The sequence below is a fragment of the Pollicipes pollicipes genome, unplaced genomic scaffold (assembly GCF_011947565.3).
Source record: "Pollicipes pollicipes isolate AB1234 unplaced genomic scaffold, Ppol_2.1 Scaffold_4740;HRSCAF=5597_pilon_pilon_pilon, whole genome shotgun sequence".
NCBI lineage: Eukaryota > Metazoa > Arthropoda > Thecostraca > Pollicipedomorpha > Pollicipedidae > Pollicipes > Pollicipes pollicipes.
Window position 1 is genome coordinate 23,282,692 of NW_023596545.1, and position 12,649 is coordinate 23,295,340.

At 49.8% G+C, this 12,649-nt stretch overlaps 1 protein-coding gene across 1 annotated transcript in view; it reads left to right on the forward strand.

Moving 5' to 3' along the window:
* The window catches only part of LOC119098068 (centrosomal protein of 104 kDa), a 39,233-nt gene that overhangs the window by 1,297 nt on the left and 25,287 nt on the right, over nt 1-12,649 (forward strand). The window contains exons 2-5 of the mRNA XM_037220996.1: nt 4,223-4,322; nt 6,143-6,281; nt 7,599-7,819; nt 8,200-8,401. Of these exons, the coding sequence (XP_037076891.1) occupies nt 4,254-4,322; nt 6,143-6,281; nt 7,599-7,819; nt 8,200-8,401 (631 nt within the window). The 5' untranslated portion in view covers nt 4,223-4,253. The remainder of the gene's footprint in view (nt 1-4,222; nt 4,323-6,142; nt 6,282-7,598; nt 7,820-8,199; nt 8,402-12,649) is intronic.

Sequence of the window (12,649 nt, forward strand, 5' to 3'; positions counted from 1 at the left end):
GGCTTTTAAAAAAATGTTCTTGTCCACCGTAAGCGCAGAAACGTCCCTAAAAAGTGGAAGGCTTAAACTCGTGTCTGCAGTTCCTGGAATGGCCTTTCCTCATGCTTTCAGGGTGACGCGTCAGGCATTAACATTTTGAGAGACGAAGTATAGTTTGTCCTAACCCGGTCATGAAATATTTTAACATCAGGCATGTAGGGGTTAAAGCAATATCCCGGGAATCTCAAGAGGTCTTGGAGATGGTGCATTCTTCCAGTGGTGTTAACCCACATTCTCGAAGGTGGTTTTGTTGCCACATTTTGGGAATCTCAGAAGCCTTGGAGGCGGCGTATTCTTCCAGTGGTGTAAGGGCATATTCTCGAAGATAGTTATGTCATCATCAGCTTCGATCAAGTCTTCTCCAGGATGTAATCTTCAAATCAGCATCCCATGTCGGGCCTTACAATCGCTGCACCGTTTTTGTTACCTCCTTTGCTCCCGACCAGACCAACCGATGTTACCACTAGCCTTTCCACGCACTTGGCAAGTTGAAATCTCTTGAAACTGATTTCACCGCACCAATTTTCAGATTGGTGTTACACATACTATGAAAGGTGCGGATTATCACTGGAACAAATGAGAAAAAGTATGGATGAGTCCGGAAGATGGCTGGGTATATTGACTAGTATACATGAACTATGTGTCACAGGTTGAAGCATAAGAGTAGGTACCTTTCATTCGGGAATAGGGTCGGTTAAAGAAAGATACATTCTGTCAATTATATTTTGAAACGCAAAGTACCGTACCTGGTTTCCTGCTGTTGCTGTGGGCTAGAAAGCGGATGGCATGTTTGTGTATGGGGAAAGGTACTAGAGACCTTCACGGGCAAGATTTCTTTCACTCAATCTACTCGCTCTCCCTAGGGCCATCTGCTATCCACCCGACTGTATTTTTTCTGGGTTTGATATCAAAGTATGAACACATTTTTGGAAAGTTCTTACCCAAACTCACTCTTTCTCACCCATAATTGCAAAACTAGGGTGAATGAAGCTAATTTTGACTAATCAAAGTCAAGCAGTAACGCTATGTTGAATTACATGCAGTATATACGCCTGACATTTTGTTAACGTCTTACTGGTATCCATACCCATGATTTTTCACAAAACTGGTACCCAAACCATTCCGGTGCTCTTAGAGGTGCCTTTGTGCTCCTCGAGGTAGCGTTCCTTTACGAGACTTTTCCTCATGACCATGATCGCCACTATGCCATGTTGAGGTGTGCAGTTAGCCGTGCATGATTTTGCTTATCCTAATCCCGCAGCTACAAAGTCGTTGTTTTGACAACGGCCTTGAGCTCAAACGCCCTTCAGGTCTATGACCACTTCCAAGGAGAGTGTTCGCGCCCACGCTTTAAATTCGCGCCCATGCCCACTGCCTCGCCAAACGGTGCAGCATCGTCGTGGCGTCTGTATGTCTGTCAGCGTCTGTAGGTCTGCAGTATCATCATGACGTCTGCAGGTCTGCAGTATCGCCATGGCGTCTGTGTGTCTGTCAGCGTCTGTAGGTCTGCACTATGGTCGTGACGTGTGCAGGTCTGTACTATCGTCGTGACGTCTGCAGGTCTGCAGTATCGTCGTGGCGTCTGTACGTCTGTCAGCGTCTGTAGGTCTGCACTATCGCCGTGCCGTCTGTAGGTCTGCAGCATCATCGTGACGTCTGTAGGTCTGCAGTATCGCCGTGCCGTCTGTAGGTCTGCAGTATCGTCGTGACGTCTGTAGGTCTGCAGTATCGTCGTGACGTCTGTAGGTCTGCAGTATCGCCGTGCCGTCTGTAGGTCTGCAGTATCGTCGTGACGTCTGTAGGTCTGCAGTATCGTCGTGACGTCTGTAGGTCTGCAGTATCGCCGTGCCGTCTGTAGGTCTGCAGTATCGTCGTGACGTCTGTAGGTCTGCAGTATCGCCGTGCCGTCTGTAGGTCTGCAGTATCGCCGTGCCGTCTGTAGGTCTGCAGTATCGTCGTGACGTCTGTATGTCTGTCAGCGTCTGCAGGTCTGCAGTATCGCCGTGCCGTCTGCAGGTCTGCAGTATCGTCGTGACGTCTGTAGGTCTGCAGTATCGCCATGGCGTCTGTATGTCTGTCAGCGTCTGTAGGTCTGCAGTATCATCATGACGTCTGTAGGTCTGCAGTATCGTCGTGACGTCTGCAGGTCTGCAGTATCGCCATGGCGTCTGTATGTCTGTCAGCGTCTGTAGGTCTGCAGTACCGTCGTGACGTCTATATGACTGTAAGCGTCTGTACATCTGCAGCGTCGCCCGTGACGTCACGTCTGCAAGCACCAATCCCTATAATCCGTCTTGACAGCGGTGGCGTGGTGACCCCAATGGGTCCGTGCTGCCGCGCTGCCCGGCAGCGACTGGTCAACATCACACGCCACTCGGCCGCCGGCGTGCCGGTGCTGAGAGCTCGTGAGCACGGCGCCAGGTCACGTGCACCGCCCACAGCCGACGAGCGGACAGCCAAGCCCGTGCCTCAGCGTCTGCTGTAGGCGTCGCAGTCCCTGTCGGGATTTGTTCGGGGGTCATCTGTGACGTCGTGGCTCTGTGATACATTTAGTTTAATATGATGACCATTTCACAGCTGGCTGCGAGTTTGCCAGCTGCCCGGTGAAAATCAGACAGCAGATACGTGTTTTCTTCAGAGGTCATGATGCAGTCTTTCGGCGTCTCGAGATAGGGACTATAGCGGGGTTCGGCTCAAGCTCCGCCTACTGCCCAGACGGGTGTGGCCTTGAACCAGGCCAGTCACCCCATCCCGCAGGATTGCGTCCAGTGGCAGGGAAAAGAGACGCGACTTTTTCTAAGTTGCCCTCAGACTTGAGACCGGCGCGCCTAGCCAGCTAGGCATCTGGTACGCAGACGCTCCCTGGGCTAACTTGCAGATCCGGCACTAACCGCTAGTGTTTATTTACGACCTCTCTGTGTGTGGTTGGCTCTTTTTCTAAATTGTTGTCCTGTGCTTTGAGTGTCCGTAAAATATGGTGCCAGTGCCATGCAATGCACAAACTTGTTCGCCTAATAGCAACAGTGGGAATAAGCCACGAGCGGCGAAATATCATCCTGGACTAAGAAAGTTATACGGCACTAAATTAGTACTGTAATGTGGTGCCGGGTGGAGCACAGGTAAGACGATCTTACATTCGAAGGGCGCTGCAAGAAACCTAACATGCTGTCCACGCATAGAGGCCTCCAGGTCCAGCGAATGCGCGATGGTACGGTTGGTGACGGTACAAACACTCGGGGTATGATCGCGCTCGGGTAGGCCGCGTAGGTCCACGCCGAGTCGGTTCGCATTGGTCAGCTGGTCACGCGACAGCTCCAGTGGTGCTCGGACCAGTTCATTCCCAAGGTCTGACGCCCGACCGTGCGCCACACCCCCCCCCCCCCTCCCCCCTCATTCCAACAGCTGACGGTGTCACACGGCAGTGTGGCGGCGGCGCCGGCTTCCGCTGACCGGGCGCTACCGCCAACAGCAGTGCCCCACCGGCCTCGGCCACATGCCGCGCGCTCACGCACGCCGGTCAGCCACTGGTTCTCGGGCGATAATCCATTAGCCCCCGCACGGTGCTCGCGGTGCAAAAAAGCAATGAAATTTGTGGCTGTCAGCTCTATTGGCATGCATGTTTGAAGCTTTGTATGCAGATGATAGTAAGCAACACAGCGTAATCTAGCATTATTTCTTATGCGCCTGGATTTCTGTTTCATTTTTGTCCATTACCTGCTCCACATATATTAGCGCAATCCTAAACACGAAAAGTTCGCAGAAGCAATACAAATTTTCACTTCTGCAAAACCGTACATGAACATAACTTAGGTCATGTCGCTGGTAACTGTGTCCAGAAGCATGATTATACGTTCAGACAAAATGACAAACGCAATCAACGTAGTTGGTGCCAAGCTTGTTTTACCCGCGCTCAGTCAAAACTGGAAGGCGGTACTGCCACCCGGGGCTGGCTCTATTGCATTCTTCCGTGACCGTGTTTGTTCACCCTAATTGTCACAAATGTAGTATTCGCATAACTGAGAAAATGTGTCCTGCAATGTTAGCAGCAATGAAACCTTGGCTCTAGCTCACGCCCTTGCTTTTGAAAGTAAGCAGCCATGCACCATGTTCGCAAGACTCAGTTACATGAATTGAGCACGGTTTCCAAGGGCCTGTGTGCACAAGTGACGTCAGTTTCTCACAGGCTGTGACAAACCAGACGCTGTCGCTCCAATATGCCGGCCACCAAGCTTGCTTACCACGTGTGCAACACTACCAGCGAGGACCATGAACATCCAGCCAAGGTCAGGTAACCTGTCGTGTGAGAGGCACTTGCCTTGCTCTTGCAAACAGTGACACGATCCCTACTTAAGTCGTCAGTTTTCCCCAAGAGGCGTGGTAGTTCGATAAGAATCATCTGAGCCTCCGCCTCTGACTGTCAGTTCAGTGGGTTTGAGGGCGTGTCTTTCGAATCACCTACCCGTGGCAGGGTGGGTGCCAGTCGTTTTAGGACTGGGATGCCCTGCGGACCATGGCAGCGGCTCAGTGTCACATGACGTCAAAGGTCGGGACAGACCGTGTCGGGTGCCTTGTCACGTTAAGCTTTTGCCGAAAATGTTGCCGTTGCTCCCGGGTTTTACGATCGAGCGGTGGGGTCAGCGCTTACGCAACAAGAACTGCTGAGCGTGGACGCTGATCCCAGAAATTCATCCAATTAAAGAGTGCGGATTTTGGGAACCGAAGTCCTCCAAGACAGCGAATGTAGTCAATGGCCCAGTTGCGAGCGAGCTGCAAAGTCGCTCGCGGAGCTTTTACGTAATGTAAGGGCTTGTGTTGAAATGGGAGGCCCGACACTATCAAAGGCCTTTTGCACGTTTGCTGCTTCGCCGCCACGGAAAAAAGAATGATTTTTGAGTAGGCATTCAAAGTCATATGCTCTTTTCTCTACTTCATAGCACCTAGGCTGTTCAAGCTCAAATTTGTGTGGCATGCCAGCCTTTTCGTGCGACATGCGTACTACGAATCGCTGTTGAACCAGTTCCATTACCAGCTCTACGAATGATGACCAATGTAACCGCCCGCTGGCACATGATATTGTTTCAGACTCTTCACTACAAACGCAGCGTGAGCTGAGTCGCATGTTACCCTACTAGCTGCAGCTCAGAGGGGCGTCACTGATAGTTTACTAAGATGAGGCTTATCTCCTTTTTCGGTGCATGCTCTCTCCCTTATGCTTTCCATCTCACATTCTGTAAGTGTGGACCCTTCATCGTGGTGAGATCAAGTACATCCACGTGTTTGTCTTACACCGCGTGGCAGGCAGCATTTAGCTCCTTTCTGGTTTTCCGGAGAAGCCAGCACGCAGGATACGCACAGAGCTCTCTCCCGGACGAGCTCCGAGCGCTGTTGTGCACCGATCGGGGCAGACACCACCAGTGCACGAGGCTGTCGTGGGCCCTGACCCCTCTCTATGCGTCCTCCTCAGAAGTTGGACGTACAGACGCCCCATTATACGGCTGTTGCGGGCCCTGACCTCTCTCTATGCGTCCTCCTCAGGACCTGGGCGTCCAGGCGCCCCATTATACGGCTGTTGCGGGCCCTGACCTCTCTCTATGCGTCCTCCTCAGAAGCTGGACGTACAGACGCCCCATTATACGGCTGTTGCGGGCCCTGACCTCTCTCTATGCGTCCTCCTCAGGAACTGGACGTCCAGGCGCCCCATTATACGGCTGTTGCGGGCCCTGACCTCTCTCCATGCGTCCTCCTCAGAAGCTGGACGTACAGACGCCCCATTATACGGCTGTTGCGGGCCCTGACCTCTCTCTATGCGTCCTCCTCAGGAGCTGGACGTCCAGGCGCCCCATTATACGGCTGTTGCGGGCCCTGACCTCTCTCTATGCGTCCTCCTCAGGAGCTGGATGTACAGACGCCCCATTATACGGCTGTTGCGGGCCCTGACCTCTCTCTATGCGTCCTCCTCAGGAGCTGGACGTCCAGGCGCCCCATTATACGGCTGTTGCGGGCTCTGACCTCTCTCCATGCGTCCTCCTCAGGACCTGGACGTCCAGGCGCCCCATTATACGGCTGTTGCGGGCCCTGACCTCTCTCCATGCGTCATCCTCAGGAGCTGGATGTCCAGGCGCCGCACTCGCGCGGCTGGCGGTCGCGCCAGTTTTGTATCTACCCGCAGGAGATCGCCTTCCAGCTGGGCCTGCGCACCCACATCAGCCGGATCCAAGTGTTGTTGCACCAGCTGCTCGTCCGTGAGTAGGCCACAACGCCGACGGGTGCCCTGTCCTTTGTGGAGGTAAAAGCTAAAAGTTAGCATTGTCTGTGGCTTATAGGCTTCCGGCGCTCTTGGGTGCGGCGTTTCGGCTCTGCGCCGTCCCTAGAACGAATCATCTGATTTCACCGGATGGAAATAAAGTTGGTGATCAGCGGACAACGCACTGTTTGCTGGTGTCTAGGTTATGTGCCCTGTCACAGGCCAGGTCAAGTGGCAACATATCGACGAATTTTAGCCCAGTTCTCATTTGTAAGTAAAATTGCATTTCGAGCGTCCAAAGTTAAAGTGAAGACATCATATGTCGTGTGAGATGCGTTTGGAGGTTGAGGCTTCAAGAGTCTGTAAAATATCGGCGCTTTTGTCGAGTGCGCACCGGTATGAGCTTAGCTTATGTTGTTTTAGTGAGAAATTCGGTCAAGCCCAGAGGTCAAGTAAGGTCAGATTAAGCGTCCAAGAAATGGGTACCGAGTCATGTTTATCGGAAAAAATGACGCGAGGAGGTTAGAACACATCAATTTTTCTGCAATGACGGAGTATGGTGACCTAAAGGGGTTGCAGGCTGTCTGAGGCGTCATTAAGGGACACCGACTATCCGGGCTCTACCAACAGCATGGCCGTCCAACTGGCCTGGCGATGCACGTTTGAGTCATGCACGTGCACAGAACATGGAAGGACACCCTCTTTCTTGTTAACCCGTGATCGCCTTACATGCTAGGTTGTGCGGGATGTTGGACCTGTAGTTAAAGCCGGGAAGCCTCCAGACAGCATGCAAAACTACAAGCTCTTGCGATTAAAATCACTATTGGGTTCATAACATAAGTGCAACTCGACATATGATGACATGGCATGGAAACCTAAGTGAGTGTATTTTAATTATTTTATGTGTGATGTAAATAGGCTTTAATGTGAAAACATGTGTCCTCACATTTCACTCTCGGGATATGAGGATGGCAAGACGGCAATCAATCTCTGATGACCAATCATGAGCTCAGGATGGTCTAGCTTGTTCTGCATGACAGCAGGCAACGTATGATCGGCAAATGATCCACAGCATTGAAGGCTTTGATTAAGCAGCAGTAAAAAAGAAGATTAAAATCCGAATATGGCGCCTATAATAGCCACAAAGGCGGCGTTATCACGTCACCAATAATAGTATTGCTCAAATACAGGGGTTCAGATCTGCATTCGAGAGCACTGAGCATTTAGGCTGCTAGCGCACTTCATCCTAATGTTATGTGGGGGGCACACAAATGTTTCACGCACTTCATCTAAACCGTGCACGGCGCCCGAGCAGCCGAGAGGATCGACTTCTTCGTGGGGGACGTGGAGCGAGGACGAGACGAGACATACGCCAACGCCCGCTTCGCCAAGCTCGGCTACGTCGCTCTGGCTGCGGCCGACGAGTCTGGTGGCAAGGCGCGGGAGCTCAAGTCCGTCGCCGTCGACTGTGAGGGCCTCTTCATCAAGCTGGTCATCCACCGCAACCACATGACCAAAGCCAACAAGTACAACCAGGTGAGCGGCGCTCTGGCGGTGCGATGTTTGCATACGGTCGCAGACGTTTGTTTGGCTATGAATGAGAGTGCGTAGTTTGGAGGACCCTTGCCTTCAATAAGATCCGTTTCACAGTTCGTTCTCAGCTCTTTGCTTATAATGCAAGGGAGCTGTTGTATTGCAGCATTCATCCGGAATTGCGAGTGTTTGGACTGGCCAGAGCAATACTCTCCTTTCTTATAGACAACCGTAGATACTACAATGAGTCGTTCTCCATCGATCCGTCCGAGTCTGTCAACGTTGCCAAAAATCGCCCTGATGCCAGAAAATGACGCACGAATACTTTTTTGCGCGGGACCGTCTTCTCTTTGAAGCCTGACGTCCTTGGCTGTTCCTACTAGGTCAGCATAGTCGGAGTGAACTTCTTGGGTGAGGAGAAGGAAGCCAACAACAACACGGTGGCACCGGCCCGGTCAGGCTCGGCGCCGCTGACGCAGGACGGCATATCCAACTACGACGACCTCGCCTTCAACATGTACACCGATTACGATAGCGCCAAGTACATGCGCAAGCTGGAGGCCAGGAAGGCCACCGCCGCCAAAAGTGAGTACATCCAGAGTCAGTTCGACTGCGGCGCTGGTGTCAGATTCGACGTTTGCGCGTACTTTGCGCCTGGACGCCTGGCCATGCATTGCTTAGCGTCGTATTAATTGTAATTCTGCACACCCTGTTAATGGGTGTCGACTCCAGCGGTGTGAGCATGATTTCGGGCTGTTTTCAGCTGTCCCCAGGCTGGATTGCGTGATCCTGCTGCGTATGTTAGCAGGTCAGGTACTGCTGTATGCATTCTGGTCCAAACCGCTCCGGCTTTCAGCAGTTAACACATACATAATATGATGTATGTCCTTCATTGGGACAGCGATAACAGGAAGTTCATGGGTAGATTGGTGCGATTTCAGAAAACCGTTCCTGCACATCACATAGAAGTAAAAACGCATGCAAGACCTCCTTCCTCACGTTTGCCTTTTGTGTAATGGACACTGTAAAGCACAACGCAATAAGAATGTACCCACGTGGCTTGTGTTAAATTCTGTTTTTCCCGCGGCACATTTACTTTGCACGCATACGCTACGAGCGTGTGCTGATTGCAATTTTCAAATGCGTTGGCTTCTTACGCTATACATAAATGCCAACTTCGCAGCACAGGCATTGTGACACTGAAATCGGTTGGTAGCGGGTAATAAAATGTGCACATCTGACATAGCTTACGAACCCTATGTTGACCCTTGAACCTCACAGATTAAATTCCACCACGAGGACTTGGCCACTTCTGTATTCCCTTACTGAATAAGTATAAACTGCCATCAAGGGGTTTAAGGATGAGATCGCAGCTTGTTGGAACGAGACAAAGAATGTCACACCTGCATGATACGCGCAAAATATTACGCCGCGCGAAACATTAGACATCATTCTTTTCCAAATGGTAGAGTTTTTGACAGCGCTTTCTTCCTGTTCCAACCAACACTACTTGTCAATGGTAGCAAATGCAAGCTACAAGAAACACCTGAAACGCGATGCAATGTGTTCAATCCAATGTGTTAGCAAACTGGTTCCGCCGGGATGGCCACACCCAGCTCTTTATCAGAAATACAAAATGTTTTCACTAGCTGAAGCACAGCATCAGGTCAATGAATAACCTGCATTAATTGTTTGCTTGTCAACCATGCATATCTCTTAAGAAACATTTAAGTTTCATTCATTTAATCAAATCAAATTTTTTCAATCTTGTCGACCATGCATATCTTTTAAGAAACAATATCTTCAATTTCACATGCAACCATGCATATCTTCAATTTTTTGCTTGTCAACCATGCATATCTTTTAAGAAATAATATCTTCAATTTTACATGTAACCATGCATATCTTAATATTTTTTTGCTTGTCAACCATGCATACCTCTTAAGAAACATTTAAGTTTCATTCATTTAATCAAATCAAATAAATTTTCAACAAAACATTTAATTTACATTCATTCATTCATTTCATTATTTCCCTTCATGTTTTCGTTCCATTCGTTCATTTGTCAGTCTGTTTACGTAAACCAAGTATCTGCAGGCTGGTGCAGCGCGCAGCTGCACTGCGGACAGCTTACGCTTCGCGTAAAAGCACAGCGTAAATGCCGCATGAAGGGCATCACTCTAGGGACGACCGATGCCTCGACACTGACACCAGTCCTTCCCGAAAGTCGTGCAGGTCGGCCAGGGTTGGGGACAGAATGTATGGTGGAAGTTACCAGGCTTTAAGGCAGCCTCAGCTACCTAAAGATCAAATCCAAGCAGGGGAGAATGGCTTCCTTCTATATTTTTAGGGTGTACCTCCCAGATGATGCGTTGCATGCGACAGTTCATAGTGCATTTGTTGCCCTTGCTCACAAACGGAACACTCCCCCCTCCCAGAACACAGGCCAGCGTACAAAACAGTCGAGCGAGCGCGTCATGTATTTTGGCGGGCAAGGCGCTAATACCACAGCTTATGCCGTGCGTGTGGACGTGATCGCATGCATCACAAGCCTTAGCTCCTCTGTTACATTCTTGTGGAATCAATGTGCGGTGTATGTTTTGCTCCGAGTAATATCGACAGGTCTGGCTCATCGACGATATTAGGGTAAGCTCGTCATGGGCAGTCATAGCATTATGCTGAACTACAAGTTTTCTAGAATTGGACTTCGATGGTTCATTCGCAAAGATTTCCAAATCGACGGCAGAGACGCATGTAGAGCCTTAGTAAGGGAGAGGGGGCAACGCGTTGATGAAGGGCCTCCTGCTGGTGCCCTCATCCTCCCCCAACAAAACATCGAATTCAGCTCGCTTGATTCTGAGGAAGCCTAATTTGCTTCGTTTTCTTGTGTTGGTTTTGCCAACTGCTCAGTGGCACGAGCGTAGTTTGCAGAATGACCGAGGCACTGAACAGTGAAGAATGGCGAAACCTTCTCCAAAATACGCCAGCAAACAGGATTCTCCCCAGACTTGGCCCACTCTCTTCCCAAAGTTGGGAAAGCTGGACCCCTCTAACTGCGTGGAAACTACACTCCTGTTCAGTGGCCTTTTCCAAACAGATTGCTGTCAGGAGCGTTGTTGGATTCTATTTTTGCGTGATGCTAGACACATTGAGAAGGTCCGTTCATCGGACATAGATCGCACATCACAATGGCGTCAAGAGTTTGTATTTACGTGGGCAACACATGTAAGCCTAGGGACGTTCAACCGTTTCCAGAATGCATTGGTACAGGTCTATAAAAGCAGTTTTGAGCATGCGGACTTGCAACTCTAGAAGGAAAACCACTGATGTCCGGCGTTGCAGTCTCCATGTGCCACGCGGCGCATGGCGCGTGGTACATGGAGACTTGCATGAGGCGTCTGCGACTTACATGAGGCGTCGGTGAATGAGCGAACAAAAACGGCCACGCGTCGGAAGCTTGTGTTTTTGAATGTTTTGTGAAATTAATTCGTACATGTGCAGAGTACTTATGACGCTAACTTCATAAGTGCAATTTTTAGATTGTCAGTGGGAGCTGATCACTGTTTATAGCACAACGTTTGACGCAAACGTTAAATCTACATCATTTGTGTGCTGTAACTGTCAGTCCATCCAGGGGATGAAGCTTAGCATATTGTGGGTGAGGTTACGCTTCAGTATTAGTGATATGAAATTGTTTTAAAGACATTTGGGAACATCATTTCACGACACATGGTCACTCTTGCTTGCCCTTACGGGATATATACACGGTAACGTCCTGCGCCATGTTTTCTCAGTAGGCTTTGTCGGGTTGCTGAAGAAGTTTAAAAAAGAACACTTATTGTGCTGGACTCAAACCTAAAGTGTGTCGTTCCCTTTCGCTGTTCACTTCCTCATACGCTTTCTGCATGCTTGGTTGCCTCTTCACAATCAGCTTTTCGCACGTCTAGCGGTCGTTAAGGCTCAGCAGTCGCGGCAGTTGGAACGAATCCCAAGAACATTGAATAATTTGCGACCTTGACCGATCAAACCCACTGGTGTGCTGCACGTCAGTCACGGGAATCAATAACGTGGTGCATGCCTTGGCGAAGCGACTTATCAGATCAATTTGGCTTGTGCAATAAGTTATGTGGAAAAGAGCTCTACTTACATGCTATCCTAGATAAACAACAAATATATAGCCTGAAGCCATATTTAGACATAGTTTCATCTTGTTGAAATATCTGTTTTCGGACACACTGAATTGGCTTGGAAGTTAAAGCACTGAAGAGCTCTAGCGAAAACTAGTGAGACTCACACAAACATACGCGACGTAGGCGCGCCAGACACGCGTGAGCATCAGGTGCGCTCACCAGACACTCCGCGCTCACGCAGAGCTGGATTTCTTTCTAAATTCATGGGCTTTTTTCCTAGATGCATTGAATTGATTGGTAGCATAATTCAGTTGATTTATACATTAACTAAGCTCATTCACAGTTCACTGAAATTCATTTGTGTAACTTCGTTTTGAAAATTCATTGACCGCGTAAGGCATGCGTGCGAGTTTCGGCTGCTGGAATTCAACTCGTCGAAAGTGAAACTTTCAGTTGCGGTGCTTTGGGAGGTATGTATCTGAGGCGTTGCAGTCGCGTTCATCAGGTTAAAAAGGCTCGAACCTACATACTACCTACCTATGCTTATAAGAGTTGCTACGGAAGTCTTGAAGCTAGGTGTGAGGATACGACGTGAGCCAAACCTTTCAGATCCGTGAGTTCTCTGCAGACAATTTGCGCCTTTATACCAGAGTGGTGAGCGTTGTCCAGGATTGGCGGCTCAGTGGCACTTTAAGTCGGCTTT